The following is a 24,917-nucleotide window of genomic DNA, read 5'->3' as shown; positions in this document are numbered from 1 at the left end:
TAGTAGCAATGGAAAGTTGGGATCCCCCTGTTTTAACAATGACCATCAAATCTACATTCAAGAGTGTGGTTTTCCCTGGATTGCAAATGTTGTCGAATGACTGGGTTTATCAGAAAGCATGTGGCCCTCACAATCTGAAAGCGCCTCGAGAGGAATACTCTTTTCTCATTTAATAGGTAAACTAGCTTATTCTACTATGGGGTTGTCTAATTGTATTGTTCATTACTCATCTTGTTGGCTGAGTAATGCTTAATATGGCCAGCTCTAGCATCTTCAAAGTGCGCCGGCAGAAATAATTTTTGGTGTTCTATAGCAGCGCTACTAAATGAATACAGGGGAAACACTAGAAGGTTGCACAAGACTAGCTTGAAATTGGGACCATATTTTGACAGAGTCCTGGCAGCACATAGGTTTTCATCGACTTGGCAACAGATTTTAATGCAAATATTATAAACTCTGCATAGAACAAAACAATTCCACCAGAGGTATGTTTCCATCAAACTCACTTGTTGCGGGAAATATTATAATACGGGTATAGATGTATATCAGAATAAAATACCTATACATATGCCACATCACGTTCCAGTCCCATGGTAGACACCCCTTTGAAAAGGAAATCCCTGTTTCCACATATACAGTGGGGAGAACAAGTATTTGATACACTGCCGATTTTGCAGGTTTTCCTACTTACGAAGCATGTAGAGGTCTGTCAGTTTTATCATAGGTACACTTCAACTGTGAGAGACAGAATCTAAAACAAAAATCCAGAAAATCACATTGTATGACTTTTAAGTAATTAATTTGCATTTTATTGCATGACATAAGTATTTGATCACCTACCAACCAGTAAGAATTCCGGCTCTCACAGACCTGTTAGTTTTTCTTTAAGAAGCCCTCCTGTTCTCCACTCATTACCTGTATTAACTGCACCTGTTTGAACTCGTTACCTGTATAAAATACACCTGTCCACACACTCAATCAAACAGACTCCAACCTCTCCACAATGGCCAAGACCAGAGAGCTGTGTAAGGACATCAGGGATAAAATTGTAGACCTGCACAAGGCTGGGATGGGCTACAGGACAATAGGCAAGCAGCTTGGTGAGAAGGCAACAACTGTTGGCGCAATTATTAGAAAATGGAAGAAGTTCAAGATGACAGTCAATCACCCTCGGTCTGGGGCTCCATGCAAGATTTCACCTCGTGGGGCATCAATGATCATGAGGAAGGTGAGGGATCAGCCCAGAACTACACGGCAGGACCTGGTCAATGACCTGAAGAGAGCTGGTACCACAGTCCCAAAGAAAACCATTAGTAACACACTACGCCGTCATGGATTAAAATCCTGCAGCGCACGCAAGGTCCCCCTGCTCAAGCCAGCGCATGTCCAGGCCCGTCTGAAGTTTGCCAATGACCATCTGGATGATCCAGAGGAGGAATGGGAGAAGGTCATGTGGTCTGATGAGACAAAAATAGAGCTTTTTGGTCTAAACTCCACTCGCCATGTTTGGAGGAAGAAGAAGGATGAGTACAACCCCAAGAACACCATCCCAACCGTGAAGCATGGAGGTGGAAACATCATTCTTTGGGGATGCTTTTCTGCAAAGGGGACAGGACGACTGCACCGTAAGCCTCCCGAGTGGCGCAGTGGTCTAAGGCACTGCATCGCAGTGCTAGCTGCGCCACTAGAGATCCTGGTTCGAATCCAGGCTCTGTCGTAGCCGGCCGCGACCGGGAGACCCATGGGGCGGCGCACAATTGGCCCAGCGTCGTCCAGGGTAGGGGAGTGAATGGCCGGCAGGGATGTAGCTCAGTTGGTAGAGCATGGCGTTTGCAACGCCAGGGTTGTGGGTTCGATTCCCACGGGGGGCCAGTATGAAAAAAATAAAATAATGTATGCACTTACTAACTGTAAGTTGCTCTGGATAAGAGTGTCTGCTAAATGACTAAAATGTAAAATGTATTGAGGGGAGGATGGATGGGGCCATGTATCGTGAGATCTTGGCTAACAACCTCCTTCCCTCAGTAAGAGCATTGAAGATGGGTCGTGGCTGGGTCTTCCAACATGACAACGACCCGAAACACACAGCCAGGGCAACTAAGGAGTGGCTCCATAAGAAGCATCTCAAGGTCCTGGAGTGGCCTAGCCAGTCTCCAGACCTGAACCCAATAGAAAATCTTTGGAGGGAGCTGAAAGTCCGTATTGCCCAGCGAATTGCCCCGAAACCTGAAGGATCTGGAGAAGGTCTGTATGGTGGAGTGGGCCAAAACCTGGTCAAGACCTACAGGAAACGTATGATCTCTGTAATTGCAAACAAAGGTTTCCGTACCAAATATTAAGTTTTGCTTTTCCGATGTATCAAATACTTATGTCATGCAATAAAATGCAAATTAATTACTTAAAAATCATACAATGTGATTTTCTGGATTTTTGTTTTAGATTCCGTCTCTCACAGTTGAAGTGTACCTATGCTAAAAATTACAGACCTCTACATGCTTTGTAAGTAGGAAAACCTGCTAAATCGGCAGTGTATCAAATACTTGTTCTCCCCACTGTATATGTATTGTTGTTGCACATACAGTATCTTTATTGTTGCACATAGAGATGTTGTTATTATTTGTCTCTTGTAGGGTGATGCAGGCTCCTCTGCTGCAGGCATTAAGGTAAGTTGAATGGGTTAAATGCTGAAATATGTTCCATGAATAGAGTGCCTTTTATGTCCTTCAGACATTATTTGTGTCAATTCCTTTTAGCAGTTGCATCACATACATTGTACATTTATGCTCTAACTAAACTATGTTAAAAGTAGACTCAGCAAGATGACATTGCATACACGAAGTAAACACATAGTGGGTCAATTACAACTAAGAGCGTTAAAGCGCGAGGCTAAACCTCGCCACTGTTTTGGTCTCGTAGGTACGATGTTGTAGCAGAATGAAGAGCACCAGTGCACATGCTCAGATACTCTGTGTGACTGAATGGGAGCAAAGTCTTGCATCGCACTCATCTCAACATCTGTGGTGCTCTTCGTTGCAACATCATCTCGCTGACTCTACCTTTAAAAACTCCAATACCAGTGTGTTTTCAATTAAATAAGTTATTTGTTTTCTCTGAAAATCCCCATTTCGGCATGTCCCATGTTATGTTTGTCCAACTTCTGGGAAGATTTTAACACGGTTAACCTCAAGTTTTCACCATCATTTTAAAGCCCTAGTTCATTTGTTGCTTTGGGAGAGACAATTTTTACTTATTTAAAGTGATTAATTTACATTTGTCCCTCTCATTTTAATAGGGTGAAAATATTCCTTTTAAAATAGTGTATTACCCATAGATAGATAGGCTAAAACATTTTTAATAAGTTAAATTTTTTGGTTAAGCTTGCTTTCAATTGCCGCTCCCTGTTGCAAACAACAAGCTTCCATTCCCCCTGTCACAAGGGGAGTTATGGCTGATTTAAGATGAAATCGTCAACCATGTTACTTTAATTGTCACTTGAATAGTCATTTTCCTCTTGAGATGGAAAAACATGTTTGGTATGAAGTTGAACATGTGCTCTTTATGAATGCATGTTAACATTAGGTGAAATTGTTTTTGACAAAATTACACTACCCAAAAGGCACTCTATTCGTGGAATAATACAGGTAATATTTAGGTAAGAACAAAATAAATAAATAAAAAATAAATAAAAAATTGCATCCGTCATTATTGCTAACCGCAGTGGTTAAAAGTGAGCCCTACTTCTGCCTGTATTACAGGGTGAACCAGGAGAGCCAGGACGTGGAGGAACAAAGGTAAAACTAGCCTGCACTAAAATCCCATGGCACGTGTTTCCCATGTTTCAAAATTCTCACGATAGGAATACTTGTTATGTGATGAAGCATAACTACACCATTACAGCATTAGCTTTAAAATCACCAGGATTAACACTTACACCAAAAAGAGCAAGACCACTTGCAAAATACTGACATGTTCTTCAATTTCTTATACATCCTTCCACTTTTTTGGTATTACTGAGACCTTTGCTTGTACTTGTGTGGGTATTGATGTGGGTAGGCAGAACCGTGAGCCACTGCAGCCCCTCATGATGAGTTCCAATTTTTTTTGTGGCCATCCCTGTTCTAGACATATAGCTTGTAAGCCACTCACGTAACTTGGCATTCAGGTTAGAAGTATGGGTTTTGATACAGAGGCTGGAATATTCCATCAATTGCAGATAGTGGATTTTCAGATAGCGCATTCAGGAGTGTGTTGGATTTTCCCAGCAGTGTCTCTGATGGAAAGAATTGACACTTGATATGGAAATTCGCAGTCCCTTGGCCCCATGACCTGTTCAGTTCTGCTGACAAACCTGGCTGAGCGGTCATCCACTGTACGCAATCAGATTTACAATTTCTAAATCAAGTGAAACCGTCCAACTGGGACAGCCTACTATGCTAATTAAACACATTTCTGAAAGGGCAGTCTGGAAATACACTACTGTATCTGCACAAATTCATTGAATACTGGCCACAGAGTACAAAGTGAAGCACCCCATCCTGACAAAAAGCAAACCTAGTACTTTTTCTAGCAGTGTCTGCCCTCTCTTTTCTTGCAACGACAGAACCATTTGCTAGGCACAGCCAGAGCTGCTGTCAAGACTGCACCAGGATCCCATCTAATTACACTATTTACTCCCGAGAGCCACACCCCATTAATTCCCCCTTTCTTTATCTTCTCAAGCAGCCCTTTCCTGCTGTGCTGCAAAATAGGTCCTGCCCGACACAGAGTCAGATTTTTATGAGTTTTATGGCAGCTCACAGTTGTTCTATCTATTTGCTTTAATACGCTTTCTAACCAAGTTTTATTTCTCTTCCAGTTACCTATTAGGGAACTGTTGGTCTCCATTAAATAATTAATTTGGGTGACAGTCAGTGGAGCTTGTGAAGTAGTATTTCCAGATGAGCAACTTTTATTAATTACATTTATAATGCTCAATTGTAATTTACAGGCCTCTCGCTGAGTTCCGAATGCTATTACGCTTGATCATTGTGAGCAGTGCAAAATATTTATTCTCATATGCCATAAATGTAATAGTCTTAAATAGAGCATTCAATTATTCACAGTCAGAAGATTTTATGTTGATATGCTTCTGAGTAATCTAATGAAATGCTTGACCTCTTGCATTTTCCATAGTTCACTCAAACCCAGTTGAGTTTCCATCAGTTTCTGCTTTGAATGCGAGTCCAGAATTCTTCACTTTGAAAATGGAGAAGAAAAACTAAAATATCAGTAGAAAACAATCCAAACGTACTGAATTGCATCCCTTTGAAGCCCTTATAGACCTCTTAACTTTATTAGTCAACATAATCAGCACCACAGTGGCCCTAACTAATGATGATTGCATGTAACACTGGTACATAACTCAAGTGCAAGTTGTAATCTTCATCAGGGCCCAGCTCACCGGAGAGCTGTTTGGGACCCAATGATAGAGAGGGTAGAGACTGCTGTTGAAGGCCCCAGGACAGAGGTTCAACTCGGCTGTAACATGTCACCATTTTTCCTGTGTAGGGAGAGCCAGGACTTCCAGGGCTGCCTGGACTTCCCGGGATAAAGGTACATTCTGTTGTCTTCATCCCTAAGAATTCCCAGTCTTCCCTGTCCTTTGTCTTCCCACCTACTTACATTCAGCTAGGTCATACATTTAGATCTATTCTATACAGCACATTGCACAGTTGGATGCTGTGGGGGTAAGGGGACACTGTGGCATAAATCTAAGCCAATACATATTTGTCATTGTTCATGATTCAGTGGTCAAGGATGAAAACTATTTACATGTTATTCACAAAAACAAATGCAAATGATTGCTAAAATTAGAATGGAACATACAGTACCATCAGATTGTGATTTGTGAGTTGGCCAGCTGAAAAGCAACGCTGATTGATAAATACAGCCCTGGAAATGCTGCAGTCAGGCATACCACTAAGTGATTGGTCACTGACATTTCCTTTAGTTCAGTCACACATCATCTGAAAGAGCATCTGTAATGCATCGTTCAAGGATTATAATGACGATATGTTGGGCGAAAGAGCACTTAATATTAACTTCAGTGCAGTGGTCCAAGGCACTGCATCGCAGTGCTTGAGGCGTCACTACAGACCCGGGTTCGATCCCAGGCTGTGTCACAACCAGCCATGACCGGGAGTCCCATAGGGCGGCACACAATTGGCCCAGCGTCGTCCGGGTTAGGGGAGGGTTTGGCCATGGGTCTTTACTTGGCTCATCGTGCTCTAGCAACTCCTTGTGGCGGGCCTGGCGCCTGCAGGCTGACTTCGGTCGTCAGTTGAACAGTGTTTCCACCGACACATTGGTGCAGCTGGCTTCCGGATTAAGCGGGCAGGTGTTAAGAAGTGCGGTGTGGCAGGTCATGTTTCGGAGGACGCATGACTCGACCTTCGCAACTCCCGAGCCCATTGGGGAGTTGTAGCGATGAGACAAGATCGTAATTGTAACACAATTGGATTTCACAAAATTGGGGAGAAAAAAGTGGCAAAAAAATATATATATAATTATTACCAAAATATGTGTGTGTGGGGGGGGGGGGGGGTTAATGCCTTGAAACAAACATTGGTACAGTGTACGCAATGCTTAAATGTGCCATGATGAACACAATTCACAGCATTGTACACTCAGAACAAATGAGCATATTACTGAGCTATAACGTGTGAATGCAAGAATGCTAAAACAGGCGTGTGATAATGTTTGATGCTCTTTTGGTTTGTTTGCCTGTACCGCTTTTGTATGCTGTAAAAATCCTTTCCATTTTATATAATCCTGGTTTTACTTTTAAAAAAGGGCTGAATGCTTTTGGAATCTAACAATGTTATACTAATGTAATACTCACATGTTCTCCTACAGCTTAAAAATATAGAACTTCTCTATAAAGTATGGTATTGATTGAACTTAACAAGCACTATGGGGCACATTCATATATGGCAAAAAAGACCGTCAAAAACAAATCATAAGGAATAAGGTTTTGAATCTCTGTCCTATATGTAGGAGATATAAGAAGTTCAGGAAATATTTTCATTTTTGTTGGCACAAAGCTACAGTACCTCCATACTTCCATTTGTTTGTATGGGTTACCTTTCAAACTTGTTGCCTTTAGACTAGAGCTAAATGGAAAGTGAGAGACTCCCCTTTCCGTAGAGTGGTCAGAATAGTTTTTTAGACCAAACCGTTTCTCACAAAATCATCTGTAGGGTCCGAACGGTTTGGTCTAGAAACTATTCCACCGCAGATGCAGAAGGCCGACATACTGTAGGTGGATGCGGTGGATTGAGACGCAGCCCATCATAGGCTGATATCTCTAGCTTAAACTGACGGATTTTGATGGGGTATTTGTTATTATGTTACTTAGATTAACGCACGGGTGTGTCATTAGACTCTGAAAGCCAACATTCGACTCTCTATGAATCAAATGAGGCATGTGAGCTTTAAACCTCCCAGTGTTGTCCTTAAGTGTGGAACCAAAGTGGAAATGTTTTGTCACTTCAGAATTTAAAAGGGTTCCTGTATATATAGATCAGAACAGGCAGCAGACTTGCATTTGTATACACTTAAGCTAAATACACTTAAGTTACAAATGAGGGCTTGCTTAGAATGCCCTTGAATTGAAATAGAGATTATTCCGAGAGGAGTGTGTGTGTGTGTGTGTGTGTGTGTGTGTGTGTGTGTGTGTGTGTGTGTGTGTGCGCGTGCGCGCGCGTGCGTGCGTGCGTGAGTACCAGAACCAGTACCATTTACTCAACCCTTTACAAAATCTTCTTTGTTGAAATAAAAAAGAACAGAGTAAATTAACTGAGGACCGTTCTGAGGTGTGGCTTCAGTAACCTATTTATTTAATGACACATCTCTTATCTCCTTCCTGATTACAGGGTGAGCCTGGATTCCTAGGACCTCAGGGAGAACCGGGGCTCCCAGGACTACCAGGAACCAAGGTATGTTTCAATTTGATCAATGACAGTCACATATGGGTCATAAACCATGTATGTCATGCATATACAGTAGTGTGTGAGTGGATGGCTAACACAAACAGATGGGTGACTGTGGGTTGTTAAATACTATGCCATTTAGCAGACGCTTTTATCCAAAGTCATGCGTGCATACATTTTTACGTATGGGTGGTCCCGGGGATCGAACCCACTACCCTGGCGTTACAAGCGCCATGCTCTACCAGTTGAGCTACAGAGGGTTATCCGAGAATGCTGTGACAAGGTAAATAAAATGACAATCAGATCTATCACTGTCATTGACATGATCATTTATAACTTAGTAAACTTTAGGAGACCTAACAAAAGGCCTTACCAAGAAAAACTTCCAGAAGGACGAATTTGAGGCAGTTACTCTGGTTTAACTGTAGTACTGAAATAGATTTTGAGGGCAAAGCTAATGATATGCGCGCCAGGTTCATGCAATGTGGGTATGATAAGAGTGTCATTGACCAGGCCTATACCTGTGCTAGAGAGACTGAATGTTAAAACCTATAGAGGGATAACAATACAATAACAATATGGTAACTAGTACTGGGTTTGAGGATTAGGGTTGGAAAAGCGAATCCCTGTGTGTTATTGTATTGTTACGCCTCTATTATGTATGTGGTGTATTACCATGAAACAATATAATATAATTACACTGACATTACATTTTTTTCACCTTTCTTTTATCAGTGAGTCCCATTGAGACTAATATCTATTTTACAAGGGAGCCCTGCATATACACAATTTACAAATACAACCTAATACAAAGATTACAAAACATACTCAAGGGAAACATTCACATTCCTGCCCGAGGCAACAGTACATCTAGTTGTAGGGAACTCTGTAGATTGTTCCATACTTGGGGTGCAAATAAACCAAAAGCAGATGTACCTAATGATGTTAGGTATGGCGGAATTTTATGTACGAGAGCTTTATAAATAAAAAGAGAGAAATGAATCGATCTATGTGACTTCAAAGAGGGCCAGCCTACTTTCTGGTAAAGAATGCAGTGATGTGTACTGAACCTGTCGCCCGTAATAAAGCGCAGTGCGCTATGATAAACTGGGTTCAATGTCTTCAATAATAGTGGCAGCTGCATTCATATTGACGTTTCGCCATTGTCTTTAACCGGTATGGATGTCATCTGTTTTCTGCTATTCAACAAAGACATTACCTATTTCTATAGAAGAAGCCATTTTTATTCTTAACTTCTTAACTAATTCATCAATTTGCTTTTTAAAAGATAGATTTTCGTCTATCCAGATGGCCAGAAATGTATATGCGGGGACTTGATCAAGGTGGGCACCATCCAAAGTACATATGCCTAAATCATCATATACATTTCTAAGTGTAATTAAGGTGTAACTTGGCAAAATAACATCAGTGAGTAACTATAACTTGTTACCATACTATTACCATGGTATTACCACTTTGTCCCGTGCTGTATTGAAAAGTGCTACAGCTTTATTAAATATTTGACAGAATTATTTTTGAGGTTCTGACTTTCCAATTTTGTTTGGCGAAAGTTAGTCTGATTTCAGTTTGAGATACATTCAGAGGTAATTGATTCTTCCAAGGACATTTATATTATGTATGATATTACATAACAAAATGTTCCCTATGATGAAGAGATTAACCCTCACCTAACCTAGGCTTCATGAATAATTTCCAACCTTGACCCACTGTCCAGCTAATCTACCTGTGGTTCTCAAGCTGGCCAGTCCATCACTAGCACACAGCCACTTCAACCTTTACAGCACTTTTAATTGTGTTTTTTAACTAAGGAAGGGATAGGAAATATCATCTTACCACATTGCCCTTTTGTAGATATCATTTGACATGGGGGTAGATTAAGCTTAATCTTAGATGCTGATCAGTGCAACTTCACCCAGTAGGACAGTGGTTCCCATCCAGGGGCACTAGGAACCCTGGGGGTACTTGACCTATCCACAGGGGGTACTTGAGAAGACTCATAGGCTCATGACCATAGGCTTTCTGGTAAAATGCACATGAGGGGATACATCAGGGGTACTCTGGACAGAGCAAAATTCAGTTGGTGGTACAGTAACCGAAAAAGGTTGGGAACCACTGCAGTAGGAGATGCAGTATGTTGCTTGACTCAACATTATTTTTTACACATAGCTATGGAAACCTGAAGGTTGGCCAACCCTCCAAGCTGAAAAGAATTAGCAATGCAAGCATCGCAGTTCGGTTGACCTCACAGACAAGTGTGTGCGTTCATGTAATGATGAGATGGGTCAAGGGGTCAGAGAGCGAGTCCTCCAGGCCACAGTCCCTGAAAGTGTCTTTCTTCTCTTCTGTCTGTAGGGCGAGCGAGGGGAACTGGGCCCACCAGGCAAGGGAGAGCGGGGTGAGACTGGACAGGCCGGTCAAAAGGTCAGTGTTGGGGGGGGGCTGGGACACAAGAGAGAGAGACCATTCAGTGATGTGATTTGAGCAAGTGATTCAAGCAAGTGCATGTTCTTTTTCTAACATTCTAAGCTCTACCTTTTGGATCATTGGTACAGCATTTGCTGCTCTCTAGTGGCTTTTATGTTTCTGAAACATAACCAAATTAAATAGCAAATTCATCCAACAAATGTGTAGAGTCACAAGCTTAATGTTTTATTTTAATTTTTATTTCACCTTTATTTAACCAGGTAGTTAAATAAAGGTGTAGTCATTGTATGCTATGAATATGGGTCCAAATACTGAACTTTTTACTACTTTAATACACATATAAGGGAATTTGTCCTAATACTTTTGGTCCCCTAAAATGGGGGGACTAGGTACAAAAAGTGCTGTAACCTCACTGTATATTTTTCCACACTATGAAGTTGGAATAATACTGTGAAATTGTGGAAATGTTGATAATGCCCTTTTAGTTTAAGAGCTGTACCTCCTGAAATTTCAGCTACATTTTGGTGGGTGGGGTTTTTGGACCACCTGGTGACATCATAAATTAATAGACCAATAACAAAGAGAGTTTGCCTTCCTCTCTGCCAATAACAGATAGTTTTCAGGTTACACATCGCTCCCATTAGGCTCCTCCAATTAGGCCCCTCTCTCAGACCTCTCCCAATTGTATACCTAAGATGATATTGCTGCTAATGTTCACTTTGCAAGGACAAAGATTGCTTAATTAGTGATTAACATACTGGTGAATATGGAGAGTGGGAACAGAAAACGCTGGGTTTTTGGTTTTCCCCTGTGCCCAAACTGTGGGTATAAACACGACTAAAGCAGATATGTATGGGTTTACCGTTGTTTATGCATGGCAGCAACCCTACAGGTGGTTTTTGTTCCAGCCTAAACAGGGACAGGGCCCCACAGTCCCAAAGGGAATAAACCCTCAATTTGCAGTAACTGGAGTTCAAATAAACACATTTTGATTGGATTTCTTATTATGCCAAAATGCCATTGGATTTGATGAAGCAAACATAAAAGACTTCATCAACAATAAAATGATGGTTACCCTTCCGTGCCACCTTTGGTTTAATATGATATTCCTCTCTTATGTGGACTGGAAAATGTTTTAGGTCACAGCATGTAAAATGTTTGGTCATACGAATGCATATTTGTAGTATGGCCCTGTCTTACAATCGAAAGTGTTTGCTCATACTGAGAAGTCATGTGGTGACTTCCTACTCTCCTGTTGCTCCTTGTCTGTCTACCTCTTCTGCAGGGAGGGGCAGGAGAGGCAGGGACCCCAGGCCCTAGAGGTTCAAAGGTCAGTGCATGACACCTTGACATTTGTATTTTTTACTACATATCTACAGTTCCACTTCTCAATCATATGTATGGCGATGATTGGCCAACACTGATATATTGAGGAATCACTCTTGAGAACAATTATAAAGGGCACACTGCACATTCCCAATGAGTAAATGTTCATGGGGAAAATAAAACAAATGTCATTGTCAGCAAATGGATAATGTATTCTACTCTGTTCTAAGCCACTGCAGGTCTAAGTTTATGATAAATTACTGTACTCCATGCATGTTCCTACATCTTACAGCCTTTTCTTACTAACTTAGGGCGAGACAGGAGACAAGGGAGACCTGGGCTCTATGGGACCAAGGGTGAGTGCACTCAACAGAATGTAAAAAAGAAAACGACATAATATATCAGCAAAGTTGCACTTGTTACTAGTAGGGCACTGAATACTCAATAAACACTAGAGGACATTGTTCACCCTCACATGTCATATTGACACCATTTCTATTACACACAACTTTGTATACAAAAACAATGAACAATGCACTTTTTGAGTTGCTCTTCCCACTTGTGCATAGTAAATGAAATGTGGGACTAAAAGCTTAGTATCCACCAGACGGAAGTGTTGCACTAGTGGCACTAATGGTATTGTACACTAATGTATTACATTATCTACTATACATGTATCCTGCTCTGACTGATTTAACTATCAGAGGTGTCAATGTTTTGATAAAGAGGACCAAAAGATGATTTGGCATCTGTTTCTATTACTGCAGACTTAGATCCATGGGCACAAACTTGTTTGACTATGCAATTAAATTAAATAAGTTATGGGGAAATTTAATGTTAAACTCCACCATGCAAATCCTCTGAGATGGATTTCATTTAGTTGAGGAGATCTAATAAATGTTTAGAATAATCATTTTGATATTCAATTATTACCTCTGTCAACCTAAGAAGCATCCTGGTATTATCCTAAAGCAAATATAGTAATTAGGCAGGCACCTGATAACTATATAGGCCTATTGTCAACAGCATACTATAGCTACTGTAGTAGGTCAGAGCTGTGTGCTGTAAAATGTTGGCAGTGCATGCATTTAGGCCTTGTGTTGCTCATGTGAATTTCCTTCTTTTTTGGGGGGCTTCAGACCAGCCAAATTTCTAACTTAAAGGGATAGTTCACTCAAAACTATGTTTTGTATTTTGTTCATATAAGTAATAAATGAACAAATGAACTAAATACGAATAGATTGTTTTGAGTATACAAAGCCTTTAAAACATTGTTTTTGTGTTTAATTATATTGAACTCGAGCCCTTTATTCCATGGATTTTAATTAACATCTAAATGTTATCCACACACAGGGACCCCCTGGGCAGAAAGGTGACCAAGGAGCCACTGAAATCATTGATTACAACGGGAGCATCCAAGAGGCTTTACAGGTCAGAAACACCATGGTCTCCAGCTTTAAGGAAAGATTCACCCATTTTGAATGTTATATTGTTTTTGTGCTTCTCTGAGCAATGTTCTACCGATTCCCAGGGTAATTTCATGTTTTTATATGTATCTGAGCTATTGCTGCTCAAGCAGGCAGAAATTTGGCCGGTATGACGTACCATTGCAATAAAGCCGCTTTCACTACACTGGAAGTTAATAGGAATAAGACTTTTAGAGCGCGAAAACGTCTATCATAATAATAATAATAAGCCATTTAGCAGACGCTTTTATCCAAAGCGACTTACAGTCATGCGTGCATAAATTTTTTGTGTATGGGGGTGGTCCCGGGGATCGAACCCACTACCTTGGCGTTACAAGCGCCGTGCTCTACCAGCTGAGCTACAGAGGACCACGCATACATGTCATATTGTAATCCTGGCCAATGTCATAACGGGGGAGGTTGTCTTCTCTCGAATGTTTTTGCGATATTCCTACCTCGAGAAATATGTAATTTAAAAGAGGGTCCACCATATTTCTGCCATTTGTCTGCCTCTTCAGTCCAGGCACATCGATCTGCAGGTTGAACATGGTGAGATTGTGGACTCCTAAATTAATAGTGCAGTTTGTTTAGGCAATTGTACAGCTAACTAGGTACTTCACATGCTGATATTGACTTTTGTATTATTGTGTCTAACTACAGTGAACTTCAGAAAGTATTCACACCGCTTGACTTTTTCCACATTTTGTTATGTTACAAAGTGGGATTAAAATACTCTGTATTGTCAGTGGAAGAAAAATACTAACATTTGTAAAAAACAAACATGAAAAATAAAACATTAATATACACTGAGTGTACAAAACATTAGGAACACCTGCTCTTTACATGACATAGACTGACAAGGTGAATACAGGTGAAAGCTAGGATCCCTTCAATCAGTGTAGATGAAGGGGAGGAGACAGGTTAAAGAAGGATTTTAAAGCCTCGAGACAATTGAGACATGTATTGTGTATGTGTGCCATTTATATTTTTGTATTTTATTCCGGATTCCCATTAGATACTCTATATGTGTACATATAGAGAGAGGGTACCTGGTTTCTGTATTCTCTATTTTTTTTGCCTTTATTTTAACAGGGAAAACATATTGAGACCTAGGTCTCTTTTACATTAAAATACAAAATACAGTCATGGGAAGCATAAATAAAACATCACAAATCACCCAGAAAAATTGTTACATTCCTCCACAAATAAGTCCCCAATCAATACTTTAAATTGCCCGAACGGCACTAGAACATCAAGATTAAATGTATTTTGAATTTTGTTCCAGCAACACAGTGCATTATGTCCCTAGCTAGATTTACCTAGCTCGGTGGAGACCCTAGGGACCTCAAGAGTTAAACAATCCTGTGAACGGGTTAGGAAACTCAGGTGTCTATACTTCAACAGCAAAGTTAGATAAGACAGAAGTTTATGAAGTAGGGCCTAGTAAACAAAAAGGGAGTAATGTAGAGATCTACGGGTCTTCTGCATATAAATAGAATTTACAATATCTGACATCATCACCAATGTTGTTTATATAAAGTGAGAACAATAGTGGGCCAATTATTGAACCCTGAGGGACCCCTTTAAGTAACTGTAAGGGGTCAGACTTGACCCCGTCGACCATGACGGCCTGAGTTCTATCTTTAAAATAGTCATAAAACCATCGACAGGCATCAGTGCCCAGTCCTATAGATGACAGCTTACTCAAAAGGATAGCATGGTCTACAGTGTCAAAAGCTTTTGACAAATCTACAAACAACGCAGCACAGTGCTTTCTATCATCTAAGGCATTTGCAATATAATTTACAACAAGCATAGTGGCCAATGTGGTACTGTGTTTAGATCTAAAACCAGATTGATTGGGGCTAAAAATACTGTTAACAGAAAGAAAAGATTGTAACTGTTTGTTGACTATAGATTCTAGGATCTTTGCCAGACAAGGGAGCCTAGAGATGGGTCGATAGTTATCCAAATCACTACCGTCACCTCCCTTATGTAATGGCAGAACAAAAGCTGCTTTCCACACCTTAGGGATATTTCCTGTGCTTAATGTTAGATAAAAAATGTGTGTCACTGAACCAGCAATGATAGGTGCAGCACACTTAAGTAAGTACGGGTCTAAATTGTCAGCGCCTAAGGATTTCTTAGTATCAATGGCACACAGGGCAGCTAGAACCTCTGCTTCAGTTATTTTCTGGAAACTAAAAACAGGGTTACCATTTTTCAGAGTAACAGTTGAAAAGCAAGACGAAAAATCAACTAACTGGCCAGTACCACAATGGCCACTTTTCTTTTCAAATAAAAAACCAGCAGAGATTAAATGCTTATTAAAAGCATCACAAATATCATTTTTTTCACTTAGAATACAGGAGTCTGAGATAATTTGCTTAGGAAGAGAAACAGCAGAATTCCCGCGTTTCAGTGAATTAACAGTTTTCCAGAATTTTGCAGGATCTCCTGCAGAATCTGTCATAGCATTAAGGAAGTAATTTGATTTAGCCTTTTTGACAGCTGCAGTACATTTATTTCTCAATTGTCTAAAAAACAGCCAATCAGCTGGAGTACCTGTTTTCCTCGCCAAGGCCCAGGCCCGATTCTTTTGCAGAAAAAGACCTGACAATTCAGGAGAGAACCAAGAACTGGTTCGGTTTCTTACTCTGTGCTTAATGTGTGTCTGGAAGGAGAGTTTACGGTCTAACCAGACACCTAGGTATTTGTAGTTGTCCACATATTCTAAGTCAGACCCGCCGAGAGTAGTGATTCTAGTCGGGCGGGCGGGTGCAAGCAGCGTTCGATTGAAGAGCATGCATTTAGTTTTACCTGCGTTTAAGAGCAGTTGGAGGCCACAGAAGGAGTGTTGTATGGCATTGAAGCTCGTTTGGAGGTTTGTTAACACAGTGTCCAATGAAGGGCCAGATGTATACAAAATGGTGTCGTCTGCGTAGAGGTGGATCTGAGAGTCACCAGCAGCAAGAGTGACATCATTGAGTCAGCCCGAGAATTGAACCCTGTGGCACCCCCATAGAGACTGCCAGAGGTCCAGACAACAGGCCCTCCGATTTGACACATTGAACTCTATCTGAGAAGTAGTTGGTGAACCAGGCGAGGCAGTCATTTGAGAAACCAAGGCTATTTAGTCTGCCAATAGGAATGCTGTGATTGACAGAGTCAAAATATTTGAGTATACCTTTTCATGTGACAACACTGAAGAAATTACACTTTGCTACAATGTAAAGTAGTGAGTGTACAGCTTGTATAACAGTGTACATTTGTTGTCCCCTCAAAATAACTCAACACACAGCCATTAATGTCTAAACCGCTGGCAACAAAAGTGAGTACACCCCTAAGTGAAAATGTCAAAATTGGGCCATAAGTCATAGATTTATCGGTGGTAACAGTGTTTCCTAGCCTTAGTGCAGTGGGTAGCTGGGAGGAGGTGCTCTTATTCTCCAAGGAAACAGTGTCCCAAAACTTTTTGGAGTTAGTGCTACAGGATGCACATTTCTGATTGAAAAAGCTAGCCTTTGCTTTCCCAACTGATTGTGTATATTGGTTCCTGACTTCCCTGAAAAGTTGCATAATCGCGGGGGCTGTTCGATGCTAATGCAGTACGCCACAGGATGTTTTTGTGCTGGTCAAGGGCAGTCAAGTCTGGGGTGAACCAGGGGCTATATCTGTTCTTAGTTCTGACTTTTTTGAATGGGGCATGCTTATTTAAGATGGAGAGGAAAGCACTTTTGAAGAACATCCAGGCATCCTCTACTGACGGAATGAGGTCAATATCCATCCAGGATACCCGGGCCAGGTCAATTAGAAAGGCCTGCTCGCTGAAGTGTTTTAGGGAGCGTTTGACAGTGATGAGGGGTGGTCGTTTGACCGCGGACCCATTACGGACGCAGGCAATGAGGCAGTGATCGCTGAGATCCTGGTTGAAGACAGCGGAGGTGTATTTAGAGGGTAAATTAGTCAGGATGATATCTATGAGGGTAGCCATGTTTACGGATTTAAGGTTGTACCTGGAAGGTTCCTTGATAATTTGTGTGAGATTGAGGGCATCTAGTTTAGATTGTAGGACGGCCGGGGTGTTAAGCATATCCCAGTTTAGGTCACCAATCAGTACGAATTCTGAGGATAGATGGGGGGCAAGCAATTCACATATGGTGTCCAGGGCACAACTGGGGGCTGAGGGGGGTCTGTAGCAAGCGGTAACAGTGAGAGACTTATTTCTGGAAAGGTGGAATTTTAGAAGTAGAAGCTCAAACTGTTTGTGCACAGACCTGGATAGTATGATAGATCTCTACAGTAGATTGCAACTCCGCCCCCTTTGGCAGTTCTATCTAGACGGAAAATGTTGTAGTTCGGAATGGAAATGTCTGAATTTTTGGTGGCCTTCCTAAGCCAAGATTCACACTGCTAGAACATCAGGGTTGGCAGAGTGTGCTAATGCAGTGAATAACTCAAACTTGGGGAGGAAACTTCTGATGTTAACATGCAAGAAACCAAGGCTTTTACGGTTACAGAAGTCAACAAATGATAGCGCCTGGGGGGTAGGAGTGATACTGGTGGCTACAGGGCCTGGGTTAACCTCTACATCACCAGAGGAACAGAGGAGGAATAGAATAAGGATACGGCTAAATGCTTTAAGATCTGGTCTTCTAGTGCGTTGGGTACAGAGAAAGGGGGCAGATTTCCGGGCGTTGTAGAATAGATTCAGGGCATTATGTACAGACAAGGATATGGAAGGATGTGAGTACAGTAGAGGTACACCCAAGCATTGGGTAACTATGAAAGAGATAGCATCACTGGAGGTACTGATTGAGCCGTTCTCCGCGTGTATGTGGGGTGGGACAAAGGAGCTCTCTGAGGCTGGTTGAGCTGAACTTGGGGCTCTACAGTGAAATTGTATAATAAGAACTAACCCAAACAGCAATAGGCTAGGAATATTGACATGGGAGTGTGGCATAACGCAATCACAGGTGTTATTCGAGAGGGTTAAGACAACAACTGGTAATGGCGACGAAAGTTTGGGCTGAGGCTAAACAGATAAACAGGATGGGGTATCGAAATGGTCGGTGATCTGTTTGTTAACTTGGCTTTCAAAAACTTTCGAAAGGCAGGGCAGGATGGATATAGGTCTGTAACAGTTTGGATCTAGAGTGACTATTGCACTCCACACTGCCCTTTCCCACCTGGACAAGAGGAACACCTACGTGAGAATACTATTCATTGACTACAGCTCAGAGTTCAACACCATAGTGCCCTCAAAGCTCATCACTAAGCTAAGGATCCTGGGACTAAACACCTCCCTCTGCAACTGGATCCTGGACTTCCTGTCGGGCCGCCCCCAGGTGGTAAGGGTAGGTAACAACACATCTGCCACACTGATCCTCAACACGGGGGCCCCTCAGGGGTGTGTGCTCAGTCCCCTCCTGTACTCCCTGTTCACCCATGACTGCATGGCCAGGCACGACTCCAACACCTTCATTAAGTTTGCCGACGACACAACAGTGGTAGGCCTGATCACCGACAACGATGGGACAGCCTATAGGAAGGAGGTCAGAGACCTGGCCGTGTGGTGCCAGGATAACAACCTCTCCCTCAACGTGATCAAGACAAAGGAGATGATTGTGGACTACAGGAAAAAAAAGAGGACTGAGCACGCCCCCATTCTCATCGATGGGGCCGTAGTGGAACAGGTTGAGAGCTTCAAGTTCCTTGGTGTCCACATCACCAAAGAACTATCATGGTCCAAACACAGCAAGACAGTTGTGAAGAGGGCACGACAAAGCCTATTCCCACTCAGGAGACTGAAAATATTTGGCATGGGTCCTCAGATCCTGAAAAAGTAATACAGCTGCACCATCGAGAGCATCGATGTCAGAGGAAGGCCCTAAAAATTGTCAAAAACTCCAACCACCCTAGTCATAGACTGTTCTCTCTGCTACCGCAGGACAAGCGGCACCGGAGCACCAAGTCTAGGTCCAAAAGGCTTCTTAACAGCTTCTACCTTCAAGCCATAAGACTCTTGAACAGCTAATCATGGCTACACCTCCAATTGACTCAAATGATGTCAATTAGCCTATCAGATGCTTCTAAAGCCATGACATCATTTTCTGGAATTTTCCAAGCTGTTTAAAGGCACAGTCAACTTAGCGTATGTAAACTTCTGACTCACTGGAATTGTGATACAGTGAATTATAAGAGAAATAATCTGTCTATAAACAATTGTTGGGAAGATTACTTGTGTCATGCACAAAGTAGATGTCCTAACCGACTTGCCAAAACTATAGTTTATTAAAAATAGATGTGTGGAGTGGTTGAAAAACGAGTTTTAATGACTCCAACCTAAGTGTATGTAAACTTCCAACTTCAACTGTACATACATATACACATACAGACATATAAATACATACATATACATATCCTTTTATTTAATATATTTCCCTTTATTACTTTCCAACCCAACCACCCCTTCCCTAATTGGAGTAAACTAGTGAACAACAACGCTTATGCCTCTACTTCCAGCTTATACATACTATATTTTGTTAGACTTCAGTGTGGCTTTTAACATTATCGATCATAGTCTGCTGCTGGAAAAACGTATGTGTTATGGCTTTACACCCCCTGCTATAATGTGGATAAAGAGTTACCTGTCTAACAGAACACAGAGAGTGTTCTTTAATGGAAGCCTCTCAAACGTAATCCAGGTAGAATCAGGAATTTCCCAGGGCGGCAGCTGTCTAGGCTCCTTGCTTTTTCCCATCTTTACTAATGACATGTCACTGGCTTTGAGTAAAACCAGTGTGTCTATGTATGCGGATGACTCAACACTATACATGTCAGCTACTACAGCAACTGAAATAACTGCAACGCTTAACAAAGAGTTGCAGTTAGTTTCGGAATGGGTGGCAAGGAATAAGTTAGTCCTAAATATTTCGAAAACTAAAAGCATTGTATTTGGGTCAAATCATTCACTAAACCCTAAACCTCAACTACATCTCGTAATGAATAATATGGAAATTGAGCAAGTTCAGGAGAATAAACTGCTTGGAGTAACCCTGGATTGTAGGCTGTCATGGTCAAAGCATATTGATACAACAGTAGCTAAGATGGGGAGAAGTATGTCTATAATTAAGCACTGCTCTGCCTTCTTAACAACATTATCAACAAGACAGGTCCTACAGGCCCCCACAAAGAGGGACTTGGGAAAATTGCTGTTGGCTCAGAACAGGGCAGCACGGAGAGCTAACATTAATGACATGCATGTCAGTCTCTCCTGGCTCAGAGTGGAATAGAGATTGACTTCATCACTGCTTGTTTTTGTAAGAGGTGTTGACAAGCTGAATGTACCGAGCTGTCTATTTAGACTACTATTACACAGCTCAGACACCCATGCATACCCCACAAGACATGCCACCAGAGGTCTCTTCACAGTCCCCAAGTCCAGAACAGACTATGGGAGGCGCACAGTACTACATAGAGCCATGACTACATGGAACTCTATTCCACATCAGGTAACTGATGCAAGCAGTAGAATCAGATTTTTAAAACAGGTAAAAATACACCTTATGGAACAACGGGGACTGTGAAGAGACACACACAAGAGTATAGACATATGCATACGCACACATTGTGATATTGTTGTATGGTGGTATTAAACATTTTGTATTGTAGATAGGTAGTGGTGTAATAATGTCATATGATGTACTGTTTTATATTTTGTTTTATATGTAATGTAAGTGCTTTAATATGTTTGGACCCCAGGAAGAGTAGCTGCTGCCTTGGCAGCAGCTAATGGGGATCCCTAATAAATACAAATACAAATATACACTACCGTTCAAAAGTTTGGGTTCACTTAGAAATGTCCTTGTTTTCAAAAGAAAAGCAATTTTTTTGTCCATTAAAATAACATCAAATTGATCAGAAATACAGTGTAGACATTGTTAATGTTGTTTATGGCTATTGTAGCTGGAAACTGCTGATTTTTAATGTAATATCTACATAGGCGTACAGAGGCCCATTATCAGCAACCGTCAGTCCTGTGTTCCAATGGCACGTTGTGTTTGCTAATCCAAGTTTATAATTTTAAAAGTCTAATTGATCATTAGAAAACCCTTTTGCAATTATGTTAGCACAGCTGAAAACTGTTGTGCTGATTAAAGAAGCAATAAAACTGGCCTTCTTGAGACTAGTTGAGTATCTGGAGCATCAGCAATTGTGGGTTCGATTACAGGCTCAAAATGGCCAGAAACAAATAACTTTCTTCTGAAACTCGTCAGTCTATTCTTGTCCCACCGTAATCCCCACCGGCTAGGTAAAAGGTTGTCAAGGTTCTCATTAGCAGCTTTGAGAATTTCCTTGTATATTATGCTCTCCCATTAGGGGGCTCTGACTTTGTAGGACCAACCCTGCTATGCAGGCTCAGAATCTTGAGGGGGCGGTGCTGCTCTACAGTCATTTTCTTAATGGGTGCATGCTTTTTAGTAACTGGAATAAGACATTGTATAAATGATTCTAGTGCAGTGTCAGGATGTTCCTCATTACACACATCAGACCAACAAATATTTTTCACATCTTCAACATAGGAATCATTGCAAAACCTCTTGTATGATCGCTTATACACTATTTTAGGTCCAGTTTTTGGAACTGGTTTTCCTAGATATGGCTATTATATTATGATCACTACATCCAGTGGGTGTGGATACTGCTTTAGAGGGTGAATGGGAGAATGGGCAAGACAAAAGATTGAAGTGCCTTTGAACGGGGTATGGTAGTAGGTGCCAGGCGCACCGTTTTGAGTGTGTTAAGAACTGCAACGCTGCTGGGTTTTTCATGCTCAACAGTTTCATGTGTGTATTAAGAATGGTCCACCACCCAAAGGACATCCAGCCAACTTGACACAACTGTGGGAAGCATTGGAGTCAACATTGGCCAGCATCTCTGTGGAATGCTTTCGACACCTTGTAGAGTCTATGCCCCGACGAATTGAGGCAGTCCGGAGGGCAAAAGGGGGTCCTAATATTTTTTTTTGTTCTAATAATATATTAGAACCACCTTTGGCAGTGACTACATCTGTGAGTCTTTCTGGGCAAGTCTCTAAGAGCTTTCCACACCAGGATTGTGCAACATTTGCCCATTTAATATTTTCAAATTCCTTCAAGCTCTGTCAAATTGGTTGCTGATCAATCAATCAATCAATCAATTTTATTTTATATAGCCCTTCGTACATCAGCTAATATCTCGAAGTGCTGTACAGAAACCCAGCCTAAAACCCCAAACAGCTAGTAATGCAGGTGTAGAAGCACGGTGGCTAGGAAAAACTCCCTAGAAAGGCCAAAACCTAGGAAGAAACCTAGAGAGGAACCAGGCTATGAGGGGTGGCCAGTCCTCTTCTGGCTGTGCCGGGTGGAGATTATAACAGAACCATGCCAAGATGTTCAAAAATGTTCATAAGTGACAAGCATGGTCAAATAATAATCAGGAATAAATCAGTTGGCTTTTCATAGCCGATCATTAAGAGTTGAAAACAGCAGGTCTGGGACAGGTAGGGGTTCCATAACCGCAGGCAGAACAGTTGAAACTGGAATAGCAGCAAGGCCAGGCGGACTGGGGACAGCAAGGAGTCACCACGGCCGGTAGTCCCGACGTATGGTCCTAGGGCTCAGGTCTCTCAGTTGGCTTTTCATAGCCGATCATTAAGAGTTGAAAACAGCAGGTCTGGGACAGGTAGGGGTTTCGTAACCGCAGGCAGAACAGTTGAAACTGGAATAGCAGCAAGGCCAGGCGGACTGGGGACAGCAAGGTGTCAGCATGCCCGGTAGTCCTGACGTATGGTCCTAGGGCTCAGGTTCTCAGAGAGAAAGAGAGAACGAGAGAATTAGAGAGAGCATACTTAAATTCACACAGGACACTGGATAAGACAGGAGAAGTACTCCAGGTATAACCAACTAACCCCAGCCCCCCGACACATAAACTACTGCAGCATAAATACTGGAGGCTGAGACAGGAGCGGTCCGGAGACACTGTGGCCCCATCCGAAGAAACCCCCGGACAGGGCCAAACAGGAAGGATATAACCCCACCCACTCTGCCAAAGCACAGCCCCCGCACCACTAGAGGGATATCCTCAACCACCAACTTACAATCCTGAGACAAGGCCGAGTATAGCCCACAGAGGTCTCCACCACAGCACAAACCAAGGGGGGGGGGGGGCAACCCAGACAGGAAGATCACGTCAGTAACTCAACCCACTCAAGTGACGCACCCCTTCTTGCTCCAAACACGGCGAGTGGAGTTTAGACCAAAAAGCTATATTTTTGTCTCATCAGACCACATGACCTTCTCCCATTCCTCCTCTGGATCATCCAGATGGTCATTGGCAAACTTCAGACGGGCCTGGACATGCGCTGGCTTGAGCAGGGGGACCTTGCGTGCGCTGCAGGATTTTAATCCATGACGGCGTAGTGTGTTACTAATGGTTTTCTTTGAGACTGTAGTCCCAGCTCTCTTCAGGTCATTGACCAGGTCCTGCCGTGTAGTTCTGGGCTGATCCCTCACCTTCCTCATGATCATTGATGCCCCATGAGGTGAGATCTTGCATGGAGCCCCAGACCGAGGGTGATTGACCGTCATCTTGAACTTCTTCCATTTTCTAATAATTGCGCCAACAGTTGTTGCCTTCTCACCAAGCTGCTTGCCTATTGTCCTGTAGCCCATCCCAGCCTTGTGCAGGTTTACAATTTTATCCCTGATGTCCTTACACAGCTCTCTGGTCTTGGCCATTGTGGAGAGGTTGGAGTCTGTTTGATTGAGTGTGTGGACAGGCGTCTTTTGTACAGGTAACGAGTTCAAACAGGTGCAGTTAATACAGGTAATGAGTGGAGAACAGGAGGGCTTCTTAAAGAAAAACTAACAGGTCTGTGAGAGCCGGAATTCTTGCTGGTTGGTAGGTGATCAAATACTTATGTCATGCAATAAAATGCAAAATAATTACTTAAAAATCATACAATGTGATTTTCTGGATTTTTGTTTTAGATTCCGTCTCTCACAGTTGAAGTGTACCTATGATAAAAATTACAGACCTCTACATGCTTTGTAAGTAGGAAAACCTGCAAAATCGGCAGTGTATCAAATACTTGTTCTCCCCACTGTATATACAGTGTGGAAAAAAAGTATTTAGTCAGCCACCAATTGTGCAAGTTCTCCCACTTAAAAAGATGAGAGAGGCCTGTAATTTTCATCATAGGTACACGTCAACTATGACAGACAAATTGAGGAAAGAAAATCAAGAAAATCACATTGTAGGATTTTTTATGAATTTATTTGCAAATTATGGTGGAAAATAAGTATTTGGTCACCTACAAACAAGCAAGATTTCTGGCTCTCACAGACCTGTAACTTCTTCTTTAAGAGGCTCCTCTGTCCTCCACTCGTTACCTGTATTAATGGCACCTGTTTGAACATGTTATCAGTATAAAAGACACCTGTCCACAACCTCAAACAGTCACACTCCAAACTCCACTATGGCCAAGACCAAAGAGATGTCAAAGGACACCAGAAACAAAATTGTAGACCTGCACCAGGCTGGGAAGACTGAATCTGCAATAGGTAAGCAGCTTGGTTTGAAGAAATCAACTGTGGGAGCAATTATTAGGAAATGGAAGACATACAAGACCACTGATAATCTCCCTCGATCTGGGGCTCCACGCAAG

The 24,917-nt window shown here is 41.9% G+C and overlaps 1 protein-coding gene across 1 annotated transcript in view; it reads left to right on the top strand.

Annotated features, from left to right (window-relative positions):
- Positions 1–24,917, top strand: part of LOC311113065 (uncharacterized protein) — a gene marked incomplete at its 5' end in the record, with an annotated part of 408,058 nt that overhangs the window by 350,151 nt on the left and 32,990 nt on the right. The window contains 8 exons of the mRNA XM_084156203.1: positions 2,631–2,663; positions 3,756–3,791; positions 5,548–5,592; positions 7,914–7,976; positions 10,344–10,412; positions 11,701–11,745; positions 12,053–12,097; positions 13,095–13,172. Coding sequence (XP_084012329.1) covers positions 2,631–2,663; positions 3,756–3,791; positions 5,548–5,592; positions 7,914–7,976; positions 10,344–10,412; positions 11,701–11,745; positions 12,053–12,097; positions 13,095–13,172 — 414 coding nt within the window. The remainder of the gene's footprint in view (positions 1–2,630; positions 2,664–3,755; positions 3,792–5,547; positions 5,593–7,913; positions 7,977–10,343; positions 10,413–11,700; positions 11,746–12,052; positions 12,098–13,094; positions 13,173–24,917) is intronic.

Source organism: Coregonus lavaretus (genome assembly GCF_964263955.1).
Source record: "Coregonus lavaretus genome assembly, chromosome: 39".
Lineage (NCBI taxonomy): Eukaryota > Metazoa > Chordata > Actinopteri > Salmoniformes > Salmonidae > Coregonus > Coregonus lavaretus.
The sequence above is the reverse complement of the archived record's forward strand: the minus strand, read 5'-3'. Positions and strand labels throughout refer to the sequence as shown.